Source organism: Chelonoidis abingdonii, chromosome 3, assembly GCF_003597395.2.
Source record: "Chelonoidis abingdonii isolate Lonesome George chromosome 3, CheloAbing_2.0, whole genome shotgun sequence".
NCBI lineage: Eukaryota > Metazoa > Chordata > Testudines > Testudinidae > Chelonoidis > Chelonoidis abingdonii.
The window spans coordinates 13,238,298-13,250,749 of record NC_133771.1 but is presented as its reverse complement, the minus strand read 5'-3'; the positions used below and the strand labels follow the sequence as shown (position 1 = coordinate 13,250,749).

The window sequence follows — 12,452 nt, the reverse complement described above, 5'->3', positions numbered from 1 at the left end:
ATGGTATATGGGGGTGAGTGGGGGATGGGGGTGCAAGGAATGTAGGATGGGCCCTTTAACTTATTGAAACTGAAAGAATTTTTTAAAATGTATGGTGAAATCCTGCCCCATTGAAGTCAATGGTGAAACTTCTGTTGACTTCAGTGGAGCCAAGATTTCAACTCTAATTCACTTTTCAGTACATCAAGGATATGAACATTTCCCCATTACATTAGTTAGCTACTATCTTTGGATTTTGGAATACTCTAAGGTGCCACAAGTACTCCTTTTTCTTTTTGCTGATACAGACCAACACGGCTACCACTCTGAAACCTATCTTTGGAGTCGGCACTGTAAAAAGCTCCCATATACAGGCTCTGGGCTCCTTGCCAATTATCTAAAATTACAAAACCAAATACAAGTTTCACTCAAACCATTCCTTATGCCATGCACAGCTCATAATCAGCGCTAGAAATCCCCACCCCCAACTACCATTTATCAGCCTATACCTTAATCCCTCTGTCTCCAAAGGCCAAGTGAAACCAATGGTTACAGATTCAGTTCCATCAGAGTGGTCGCCACCATCACAGACCCATGATTTCTTCCCTTTATGCAGACCAGATGCCATGTATTAACAGTTGGTTAATAAGTTATAATAAAGAAAGACTAGAGCAAAGCGCCCAAACAAACGGTTAATGTGCTGCAGTTCGCGCCACGTGAACAATTCATTAGTTTGCTTTGGTCCAGTTCCATTTCAAAGAGGACTAGATCAAAGCAAACTAACCCTTAGTGCAGGGCAGCATGGTTCGCATGGTTGCCACAACTATCACGTGAAAATATTTATTTTTTACCGTGACTGTGTGGTGGATTATGCATAATTTTACTGTGACAAAATCTTACTCATCGTAATGGTACATGACAGTATATATATGATACTGTGGCACCACAACCACATAGATGTATCATGACATGTTGCATATAAGGTACTTATATGTTACCTACCATTGTAGTATCTGAGCTCCTCTCAATCAGTTAATATATTTACCCATCTCAATGCTCCTGTGAGGTAGAAAAGTGCCATTTTGTAGATGAGGAGCCAAAGCACAGGAAGACTAAGGCCCAGATCCTCAAATGTATTGGGGTTCCTAATTCCCATTCACTTTTCAGGATATGGGCCGAAGTGACTTCCTCAAGGTCACACAGGATGTCTTTGGTTGAGCAGGAATTTGCACCCAGGTCATAGATTAGCACCCGAACCACTGGAACATCTGTCATCTTGTAAGGCTTCAGCCAGACTCCAACAATATGTGACCTTTACAAACCTTTTCTCTGAACTTGATTGGAGTTTTACGCTCATGATGGCTCCCATAACCAGGCCTGTTATGCCTGGTGTTGGGATTGGTTATACAATCGTTACAACTCTAATTGTCTGGGGAGAAAGAGCAGGGGGGACATGAGATGCCAGGGCCGCATCATTCTTTTCAGAGTAACTGTTTTAAAACTGCAATTACATTACAAAGCCATTGAATATGGTGACATTTCACCAGCAACCATCCTTGGGTGATGAACTTCTCCCAACATCACTTCTTCATTATCTCTCAGTCCCCACATAGTATTTAATCAAAACAAAGGTCTGTTTTCTTTATTTAGATACAAATAATTCTTCACAGACTAAGGTCACAGCAGTGAGATTTTCAAAAGCACTTGAGGCTTGGACTACATACAGTTTTTGTACCAGAATAACTATGGCCTGCTCTACACTTAAAATGGAGGTCTACATTAGTAATTAGGGTAGAGGTGTGAAATATCCACATGCCTGAGCATGGGAGCTATGCCAACCTAAAACCCTGGTGTAGACACAGCTATACTGATGGAAGAATGCTTCCATTGAGCTAGCTACTGTTGCTCAGGGAGGTGGAATTAGTAGTGACAGAAAACCTCCTTCTGTCGCTCTAGCATGTGTCTAAGCTACAGCATTACAGTGGGATAGCTATTGCACTGTACCTGTGCCCATAGTGTAAACATGACCTATGTCTGTTAGGGGTGGGACTGTTTCACTGATATAGGGCTTGTCTACACTGGCACTTTACAACGCTGCAACTTTCTCGCTCAGGGGAGTGGAAAAACACCTCCCCCCCCCCGTATGCTGCAAGTTTCAGCGCTGTAACCTGCCAGTGTAGACAGTGCACCGGCACTGGGAGCCGCGCTCCCAGCACTAGTAGCTATGCCACTCTTGGGGGTGGGGTTTTTTAGAGCTCTGGGAGTGCTCTCTCCCAGCGCTGCACCGTGACTACACAAGCCATGTTAAAGCTCTGCCGCTTGCCAGTGAAGCTGTGTTCATAGTGACATTGCGTTAATACTGATAGAGCTTGTTCCTTTTCATCTGTACAGTATAAGCATCTTTATACCAGTATAATTGAATCCACGCTATGGCCTTGTCTACATTTGCAAGTTAAAGTGCATTAAATCAGCCCCGGACACCCTAACTCCTGAGGTGTCCACACTTGCAAGGCATTTAGAGCCCCTGGACTTTGTGGCTGGAGTGCTCCTGGTAATCCACCTCCATGAGAAGCATAGAGTTTGCTGTGCCCCGGCTGGAGTGCTGGGGTGTCAATGTGGACGACGTGTTGCATTACATTGTTGTGATTGGCCTCTGGAAATGTCCCATAATCCCCTGAAGTCAAGTGGCCACTCTTGGTGATTGTTTTCAACTCAGCTGCAGGCAAGTGGATATCCCCATTCAAAGCTCCATTTCTGACAGCATGGATGCTTATCTGCTCTGGGACACAAAGCAAACCATTACTGTGGAATGCTCCTGCTGCAGAGGCAGGTGTTTGTTTGTTTGCTTGTGTGTGTGTGTGTGTGTGTGTGTGTATGAGAGAGAGAGAGAGAGAGAGGCAGGGGGTGGGGGCTGATGCTGGGTTTCCCCTTTCCCCCTGCCACTGTCTGAACTTACAAGACAACATGCTGACACACTCTGCCCCTGAACACACTGTCTCTCCCCCCATATACACACAACACACTCCCTGTCACACTCTCCACACCTTCATTTGAAAAGCAGCTGGTAATCTTGTAGGATGCCCATGGAACAATGGATTGGGAAACCTGCATCATGTGACGCTGTGCCTGCCCCATTAGGCACTGCAAACCCTTTCCAAAGCACGCTGCAGCCACTTGCACACTGGGATAGCTACCACAATGCACTGCTCTCTGTGGCGTTGCAAGAGCTGCTAATGAGGACATGTTCCACAGGCACACGAATTATAGTGTGAACACACAGCAGTGCTTTCCCTGCTGTTGTCTCCGAGGGCTGGTTTAACTCCCAGTGCTCTACTTCTGCAAGTGTAGACGTAGCCTAAGAGTATTGTACCACTTTAATTAAACTGATATTGTTAAGGAGAGACAACTTTTGTTTGTAGACAAGGCCTAAGTGATGTAGGAGCAGAGATCCCATCAACTACTCGTGCTCCTAAATTACTTAGGTACTTTTAAAATTCCACTCTTACCTTGTATTATTCCTATGAAAAATGGTACTGTGAAAATGACATCTCAGCATTGCCAGCTTCACAATTTTATCAGTGGGCTCACAATAATTGGCATTTTACTTAAAGTTCCAGCTTCTGGAGCCAAGTGTTGTGAAAATTGGCATGGTGGCATGAAAAAATATTATTTTCTTGCAAGTGACACTTGTGCCAGTGGGGGGAACTGGCAAAAGAAGCAAGAAGAAAACCTCTGGCAATCTTAAGTAAATGGAGAAATAAAATAACAGGTTGAAAACATACAGTAAAAGTAATCAGCATAATGGTGAATGAAATTGTTTTCTGCCTAACACGCTGATGATACAAAGCAACTTTCAAGTGTCATTTTTTCAGCAGGCATTTTTATCGCTTGATAGTCTCTGTGATTGAGGTTGTCAGTTTCCTGTGACTGTTTGGCATGATATTGACATGATGACGAGGAAAGTGGCATGCTAGAAACCAGAGATGCAGAAATCAGGAGCAGGGCGACTGTAACTTCCTTCTTTTTCAAAGTTTAAAAAAAAAAAAAAAAATCATTACAATAGGTTTTGAAATTCAACTCCAGTATTACACCCAAACTCAAGAGCCCTACTGATGTTATCATTACACACCCACCTACTGCATTTATGCCACTTTCCTTTTGTCACTTCAGCACCAGAATGTGCAGCAGCTGCTGTCTTGATTCCATTCCTCTTGCTTATTGAAAGCTGCCTTCAGTGCAGATGCATGAATTGGAAGAAGTCGGGTGCACGAAGAAGTTTGTGGTCACATAGCTCTGGCGCCATCTAGAGCTTTCCAATCTCCTTGGCCTCTTTCAGGCTGTCTTTAGGCCTGGTTATGCTAGTGAAATTATATTGGTTTCCTTGGTCAGTGATCTGGTGACACACAAAGGCTATCCATACTGATCCTTTCTTTTTTTCGTATTAACTGTCTTTGACACCATAGATCACAAAGGGTAGACTGTACTACTGGCCCAGGCAGCAACGGACAATAGAGTTCCTTTGGCTAGGATTTTTTCTCATCTGCTTGCCCAAGGTCTCTTCCATGCAGCTTTGTGCAGCTATCATTCTGTGACCCTCTCATTGGCCATTGGCAGTGAAAGGTTTGGGTGGGGGCTGTATTGCCAGTGTTGCCAGCTCTTATGATTTTACTGTGAGGCTTGTGATATTTGATGCTTTCCTTAAAGCCCCAATTCCAGGAGTCAGGTGAGTCTCTCGTTGATTTAAGAGAGTAAGTTTCCATTCCTTGTGTTTGCGGAGAAAAGCTGAGCAATGTAACCCCTAAGGTTCAAAACCCAGAAGGCAAATCAAAAGAACCTAAAAATTATTTTTGTTTAAATCTGACCATTTTTAAGTAAATCTCATGATTCTGGGGACCTGACTCATGATTTCTGAATGCTTGGGGTTGGCGATACTGCACTGCTGTCAATATGCTGATGGCACTCAGCGTGAGCTCTGTCATCAGATCCTGACAACACACTTCCTCTGCCCAAGAGAGGGGTGCAGATGGTGGTGAAATGCCTAAAGCTCATTCAGTTTATCATCTCTCTTTTGTCTGCCATACAAGACGGAGATGATGTTGATGCATAGGTGGAAAGAGAACCTGGAAGGCATTTGGTTTGTTTGAGCCCAACCTCTTCCACAGCGGTCTTCAACCTATGAGTTCTTTGGGGCCTCCATTTGTACCTGGATTCTCAGGCAGCAACGGGTGTCAAGGACAATGCTTTTCACCTGCAGCCAGAAGGTTGTGACTTTTTTTTTTTTCAGATCCAGACCGCCACCTGGATATCCAGCCCCTTAAAATCTCTAGCCTGGCCTGCTACCATATCATGTGTGCTTCTTCAGACTATCCTTGATGAACACCCAGGAACTTCAGCTAGTGCAGAATGTAACAGCTCATGTGCTAAGCAGTGCATGCTGTACTATGGGGTATAGTGGCCACTAGCTTTATATTTGCTCTCTAGTGAAATTCTGAGTGTTGTCAGTCTTGTGACAAAACATTTTATGGTCTGGGTCTTGGCTGCCTTGGAGACAGTCTCTTTCCATATTGACTCTAGTTATAGGTGAAATCAGCCACAAGATTTGAGCTCTGTGGAGCAGGATGTTTTTGGTGGAGGTCTCTAGCTTGTAGAACCACCTTTTCTGTTTCATCAGAACTCATCTTTGCTCTCCATCGTATAGGAATGCCCATCCTTTTATGATGGCATTTTCCTAACATGTGTTTGGCTATGAAGGGAGTTGACTAGGGGTAGTGTCTTTGAGCCTTCAGGCTAACTGTATGGTTTTATAGAGTTGTCTCTCTCTGTAGTAAGTGATACCTTTACTCAGACTCCACACAAGTTTCTGAGGGCTTCCTTATGCCACTTACCCTGAGAAAAGGTATCTGAATCAAGCCCTTAGATCCTGCAAATGAAATACAAAAGGACTCTTGAAGTCAATGGGCGTACTTGTGGAGTAAGGTGCCACTTGGAAAGGAAAATTAAGGAAATCAGGCTCTGTTTTAGTTCTCTCTTCCATTGCTGGGGTCTCATCTGGGAGCTGTGTGTGGTTGCTGCCAGTCATCTGCAGCATGTTGTGAAATTTGGATAGTCACTTACGTTTTTTTGCGATGTTCGTGTTCCCAGAAGCTTGGGCAGTGGGTCCGTGTTTCTGTTTTTGCTTTTTTAATTAGGGTATTAAAATTGGTGCAGATGGCACCACCCATGGAGAGTGAGCATGTTTCTTTTGCAATATAATCGCATGCCACCCGCCTGGGGTGTGCAGAAGTGCTCGAGGTAGCTGCCAAACTAGAGTCCAAGCCTTCAGGCACACTGGGATGTTTTAATTTTAAGTAAGGACATCTTTAAAACATAAGCAGCCATAATTGCATCATAACACTAGGCATGACTGTAGGCAGGAATATATGCTGGGTGTACTAAAGCATAATGGTTATAACACATTGACCCTAAATAACTTCTTCCATGTGAAGATCTCAATGCATGGTACAAAACCCGGTTAATTTAGCCTTGCAATATTTCTGTGCTATATTATTACCCCCATTTTGGAATGGTGAAGTGACTTACTTTGAGGTCACACAAGGAGGAGAGCAGGACACTTGGGAATACCTCAGACCAAGATTTCCAAACTGAACTGCTTGATTTTAGGCTCCTCAATCCATATTTAGCTACCTTATTAAAAATGACTTGATTCAGAGATGTTAAGCACCCTCAGATTGTTTTGATTTCAGAAGGAGTCCAGCACCTCTGAGAATCAGGCCACTTTTATTTCAGTACCTAAATGTGGATGCTATGGAACTGTAGTTGAATACTTTTCCCCAAGCCTTCAGTCTCCTAGACCTGTGCTTTAAACATAAGGCCATCCTTTCTCCTCTGACCAGAATAAACTTGCTGTTCCTGGTAAAGGGAAATTATCCTGTTTCCCAGCATTTTCAAAGGGTTAAAAAAAATGGGGGGCCCAGGTGAATGGGCTGTGTAAAAATCAAGGACATCTTCACTCAGCCTTGCTTACCTTATCAATGAAATGGGGAAAATAATTATACACAGTGAGGCTGGTCAAAAATTGTTCTCAAAACTATTTCTTTTTGGAAGAAGGGAGGCCGTGTGTTATGGCAGTTGTGTGACTGGGGTGCATGATGGGAGATGTGTTCCTGTGAGGCACTAACCTATAGAGAAGAATGGGACGTTGAGACACCTGATCTACAACTCCTGTGAGGCACTGAGGTGGCATTTCAGAATCAAAAATATTGGGGGGTTGATTTTTCACTGAAAACATGATTTCCACAGAAAAAAACCATTTTCAGTCAGCTCTAGTTATGATTCTGACTGGTTCGATGCGATGTATACAGCTCGTTTTTTCAAACTATTACATGGATTGCAGACAGTGGTGTTTTTTTACCGTTCTGTCATTATTTGAGAGCTGCCACCTATATACACTGATGTGCTGCTGGTGAACTGTTCCCTGGAAGGTTCGATATAGTATTCCCTCTTTGCTCTTCATGAGGCTAATTAGCCAGGAAGGGTAAAAAAATGGTGTCCCTAGCCTCTGTTCATAGAGGATGGAGATGGATGGCAGGAGAGAGGTACTTGATCATTGCCTGTTAGGTTCACTCCCTCTGGGGCACCTGGCATTGGCCACTGTTGGTAGACAGATACTGGGCTACATGGACCTTTGGTCTGACCCAGTACGGCCGTTCTTATGTTCTTATGATGTGACAGGCCAGTTTAGTCACATGGTATTGTTTCTATGCCCTGACTTGATGACCAGAATGTTTAACGGAGGGAGGTGGGGCTTGCATAAATCACTTCCACACAATCCTTTGCACAAATGCATATTCTTACATATTCATTGGCCTTTGGCTTTTCTGTAATCATGGAAAACAAACAAAATGACAGTGCATACTGGCAACTATCAAAGGAGCTTCACAGCTTTCACTTGGATATAAGCTAACAAATATTCCTTTTGTATTCCAATGTACACAACCCTGGCCATTCCAAAATCATAAACCAGGCCCTAAGATCAGGAGTGTGGCTTAAAACTAATGAGATTAACCCCCAATTCCTGACATTTGGATTCCTTTTATTTGTCTTCTAGTATTGCAATCTTTAGGGTTTGTATTTTAGAGCTTTTCTCCACAGTCATGAGGGCTTGAAACTTACACTATCGGAATGTAAATTGAGATCCTCTGTAATCACGTGACTCCAGAAGTTTGGACTTTAAGAAAAACAGCAAATATTACATAAGATGGCAATATTGGTGTAAATATTAATCGTTTCTCCAGTGTGCCAGGCACTTTCAAAACATAAAAAAAGGACTGTCCCTGTCCTGAGGGGAAAAGACTCTATAGTCTGAATACATTTAGATTTTCCTTATTATTCAATAATTGTTAAGTAGTCATTGTTAAGTTTTTCCCATCTGTAACATGGGGATAATGATGCTTAACATCTTTGAAAAGTGCTTTGGGATGTCTGGCTGAAAAATGCTACATAGGAGCTAGTTATTACTCTGTTATTGTTGTTATTTATGGGAAGCCTCAGAAGAGTAGGAGATTCAGATTCCAATGTCTAGGGACTTCTCCAAGGTGTCTGACCAGCTGAACTCTCCACATCTCAGTCAGATATCTCAAAAGACTATGACCTTCCCTAAGATTTCTGGTACTTCCTGCTTCTAGGAGAGGCAGAAAATCAAGCCTGTCTGACGCACATTTGGAACTTTTCTGCTGCTCCCCACTAGGGTTGCCAACTTTCTATTCGCAGAAAACTGAACACTCTTGCCCCGCCCCATACCCTGCCCTTTTCCTGAGGCCATGCCCCAACTCATTACATCCCTCTCCCTCTGTTGCTTACTCTCCCCTACCCTTGCCCACTTGCACTGGGCTGGGGCAAGGGATTGGGGTGTGGGAGGGAGTATGGGCTCTGGGGTGAGGGCTCTGGGGTGGGGCCATAAATGAGAGGTTCAGAATGTGGGAGGGGGATTCAGAATGGGTCACGGGATTGGGATTCGGGGGTGGGATTTGAGCTCCAATTGCGATTATAGGCTCTGGGGTGGGGCCGGAGATGAGGGATTTGGGATGTGGGAGGGGATCCATGCTGGGACAGGGAGTTGGGGTGTGTGAGGAGGTATGGGCTTTGGACTAGAGGATGCAGGCTCTGGGCTAGGGGATGCGGGCTCTGGGGTGGTGCCAGAAATGAGGGGTTCAGGGTGTGGGAGGGGAATCTGGGCTGGGGCTGGGCCAGGGGGTTGGGGTGCAGAAGGGGGTGCAGGATGTGGACTCCAAGTGGCGTTTACCTCAGGAGAATCCCAGGAAGCTGCAGCATCTCTCCAGCTCCTATGCAGAGGCGCAACCAAATGACTCTGCATGTTGCCCACGCCTTCAGGCACCAAACCCTCAGGTCCCATTAGCCACATTTCCTAGCTAACGGGAGCAGCTGAGCTGGTGCTGGGGATCATCTCTCCACCTAGTAGCCAGAGGCAGATGCCAGCAGCTTCCCAGGAACTGGGTAGGGAGCCTGCCTGTGCTGCCGACTGGACTTTTAATGGTCCACTCAGCAGTGCTGACAGGAGCCGCCAGGGTCCCTTTTCGACTGCTTTTTCTGGTCGAAAACTGAACACCTGCAACCCTACTTCCCACTCGCCTCCGCCAACTTCTTGTCAATAAGCTCTCACTTATTTCTAAAATGTCTGGTCAGACTGGGGAGCCAAAATGCTGAGGAGACTCGTCCTTGCTCTGTAGAATACAGGAGGTGCTTCCCTGACAGAACTGCAGGTGTTTTAGTGCATTAAACCACTCTTGCCAATCTCCACATCACAGGGAATCCCCCATGAAAGCCAGCTGCTTTTTAGCTGCAGGGTTTAGTGACTCTTTGGTGCTTGTCAGTGCAGTTCCTTAGTCAGCCAGAGGAGTCACCACTGAGCAGCAGGGGACATTCACTTCCTGCAAGTCTAATTCATTGTTCAGTGTGCATGTGTTGCCACCCCTGTTAGGGTGACCAGATGTCCCAATTTTATAGGGACAGTCCTGATTTTGGGGTCTTTTTCTTATATAGGCTCCTATTAACCCCCACCCCCATCTTGATTTTTCACACTTGCTTTTCACACTTGCTGTCTGTCACCCTAACTCCCTGTGCCGCTCCACAGAGGATGTGGAGTCTGTTACAGCCTGTGACAAAGTTCCCCTTCTACCTTGGTGGGTCTGCGCTTATTGGCTAGATTTGCTCACCTCAGTGATCTCCCCACAGTCGGGTCAACTCCTCCTGTGGCTGATCAGGAGTTGGAGGTTTGGGGGAACCCTTGGCCCGCCGTCTACTCCAGGTCCACCCATGGGGCCTTGGATTGCAGCTGTCATTATAGTGCCTCCTGTAGACAGCTGCATGACCAGCTTACAACTCCCTGGGCTACTTCCCCTTGGCCTCCTCCAAACACCTTCTTTATCCTCACCACAGGACTTTTTTCCTCCTGGTGTCTGATAACACTTGTACTCCTTAGTCCTCCAGCAGCACACCCTCTCACTCTCAGCTCCTTGTGACTCTTGCTCCCAGCTCCTCACACTCACTTCCTCTCCTCCCCACCTGACTGGAGTGAGCTCCTTTTTAAATCCATGTGCCCTGATTAGCCTGCCTTGATTGGCTGCAGGTGATCTAATCAGCCTGTCTGCCTTAATTGGTTCTAGCAAGTTCTTGGTTACTCTAGTGCAGCTCCTGCTCTGGTCACTCAGGGAACAGAAAACTACTCATCCAGTGACTAGTATATTTGCCCTCTACCAGACTTCTGCACCCCACTGGTTTGGGTCTGTCACAAGCCATACTTACAAAGTGTGGGTCTTTAGCTCAAGCTATAAGCACTTATGCCTTTTGCTTGCAAGGTCACTGGTTCAATCCTCTTTATTGTCAAAAACAGCTGCTATCACATACACTGTCTCTTCAGTATTTCCCCAGCAGCAGGATTTTGCCTATTGTTATATAACAAAAGCTATAAAATAAACAATAGAAGAGTGCTCCATCTTTAATCTCAAAGCACTTTATCAACTATATCTGTGCAGCACCACTAAAATGTAGCCACTTTTGGGGTGCAGAGCAGGAGCATCAGGAGGGAAAAGACTGTTATGATGTAGCCCATGCCTGCTTGGTGGGGTGGGGTGTGCTGTCCCTCTCTAGTAGCATCTAGACCATCTAGCAATTAATGAGTCTACTACAGCCTTAGCTAAGAGGCATGTGGCTTTTAGCTCATGCAGTAGAGGCTCATACAATAAGCTTCAGATGTCCCAGGTTTGATCCCGTTTACTGGGGTCTGTCAGCCTTGCAATAACACTAGGACAAACCTTTATCTTGACTAAAACTACCTTAGGGTCTATAATGTCTGTGCATAGCAATCAGGCCCTTGGTTTTTAATGGTCTCATCTGGAAGTCTCAGCAAACGATACAGAATTTATTTAATCTACCACAGAAAGATGTTAACCCAGCAATTCCAGTGAGCAAAGGGGACAGATTCTCAGCTAGTGTGAAGCGGCATAGCCCCATTGAAGTCAATGGTGCTACATCCCCTGAGAAGCTGGCTCTAGGTGTTTCAAACCTTATCCTCCTATTGCAAAAACACCCCTTTGAAGTTGCATCTAGTCTGGTTTTCTTTTATTTCTTTCCTCCAAAGGCAATAAATATTTGAGGGGGAAAGTCTTGAATTTCACTACAAGACAATCAGTGCACAATAAACTTGTCAATGTTTCTTTTCTTTCTGTCTCCTTGTTTCTCTCCCATGTACAGTTTGATCACTCATGGCTTTGGAACTCCTGCAATATGTGCTGCCCTCAGCACTTTCCAAACTGTTCTCAGCGAAATGCTGAACTACTTGGAAAAACACACATCGCACAAAACCGGAGGAGCCGCAGAATCTGGCCAAGGACACGCCAACTCGGAGAAAGCTCCCCTAAGGAAAACTTCAGAAGCTGCTGTGAAAGAGGGCAAAACAGAAAAGACAGACTAGCTACATCAAACAGAATCTATTTCCAGAAAGTCTTGCTGCTGATATTTTTTCTTTTTAAATATATATATCATTGCGGGTGATTTATCTCCAGTGGACCAAAAAAATAAAAAAAAAAAAAAAATAAAAAAAAAAAGGGAAAAAAAGAAAAAGATAAAAAAAAACAACCTTGAGAAAAGCAGTGTACAGTAATTGTGTGACGAAATTGTCACTTTTTTTTATGTTGCTCTAAACTATTTTTTTTTTGTGCACGTGGTGTTTGATCGTTCCCAATGATACACTAACATTGTTTTTTATAAGCACTTCTGGACTCAGACGAGGTGGCACGCGTGATTTGTCCAGGGCTAACTTGAAGCACTTTCTTATCCAACCACATAGTTAGGAATGGGGCAAGCACCAGAGTCATGGGATACGCAGATCTGGCATTAAAACTTTGCCCATGCGATGGATAAAATGGAAAGAGTGCCTCCTTCACCCTACCAAGCTG

At 44.7% G+C, this 12,452-nt stretch overlaps 1 protein-coding gene across 1 annotated transcript in view; it reads left to right on the top strand.

Annotated features, from left to right (window-relative positions):
- Positions 1 to 12,008, top strand: part of TFAP2D (transcription factor AP-2 delta) — a 64,205-nt gene extending 52,197 nt beyond the window's left edge. Inside the window, exon 8 of the mRNA XM_032804086.2 lies at positions 11,749 to 12,008. Within this exon, the coding sequence (XP_032659977.1) occupies positions 11,749 to 11,968 (220 nt within the window). The 3' untranslated portion in view covers positions 11,969 to 12,008. The remainder of the gene's footprint in view (positions 1 to 11,748) is intronic.
- The last annotated feature ends 444 nt before the right edge of the window (positions 12,009 to 12,452 follow it).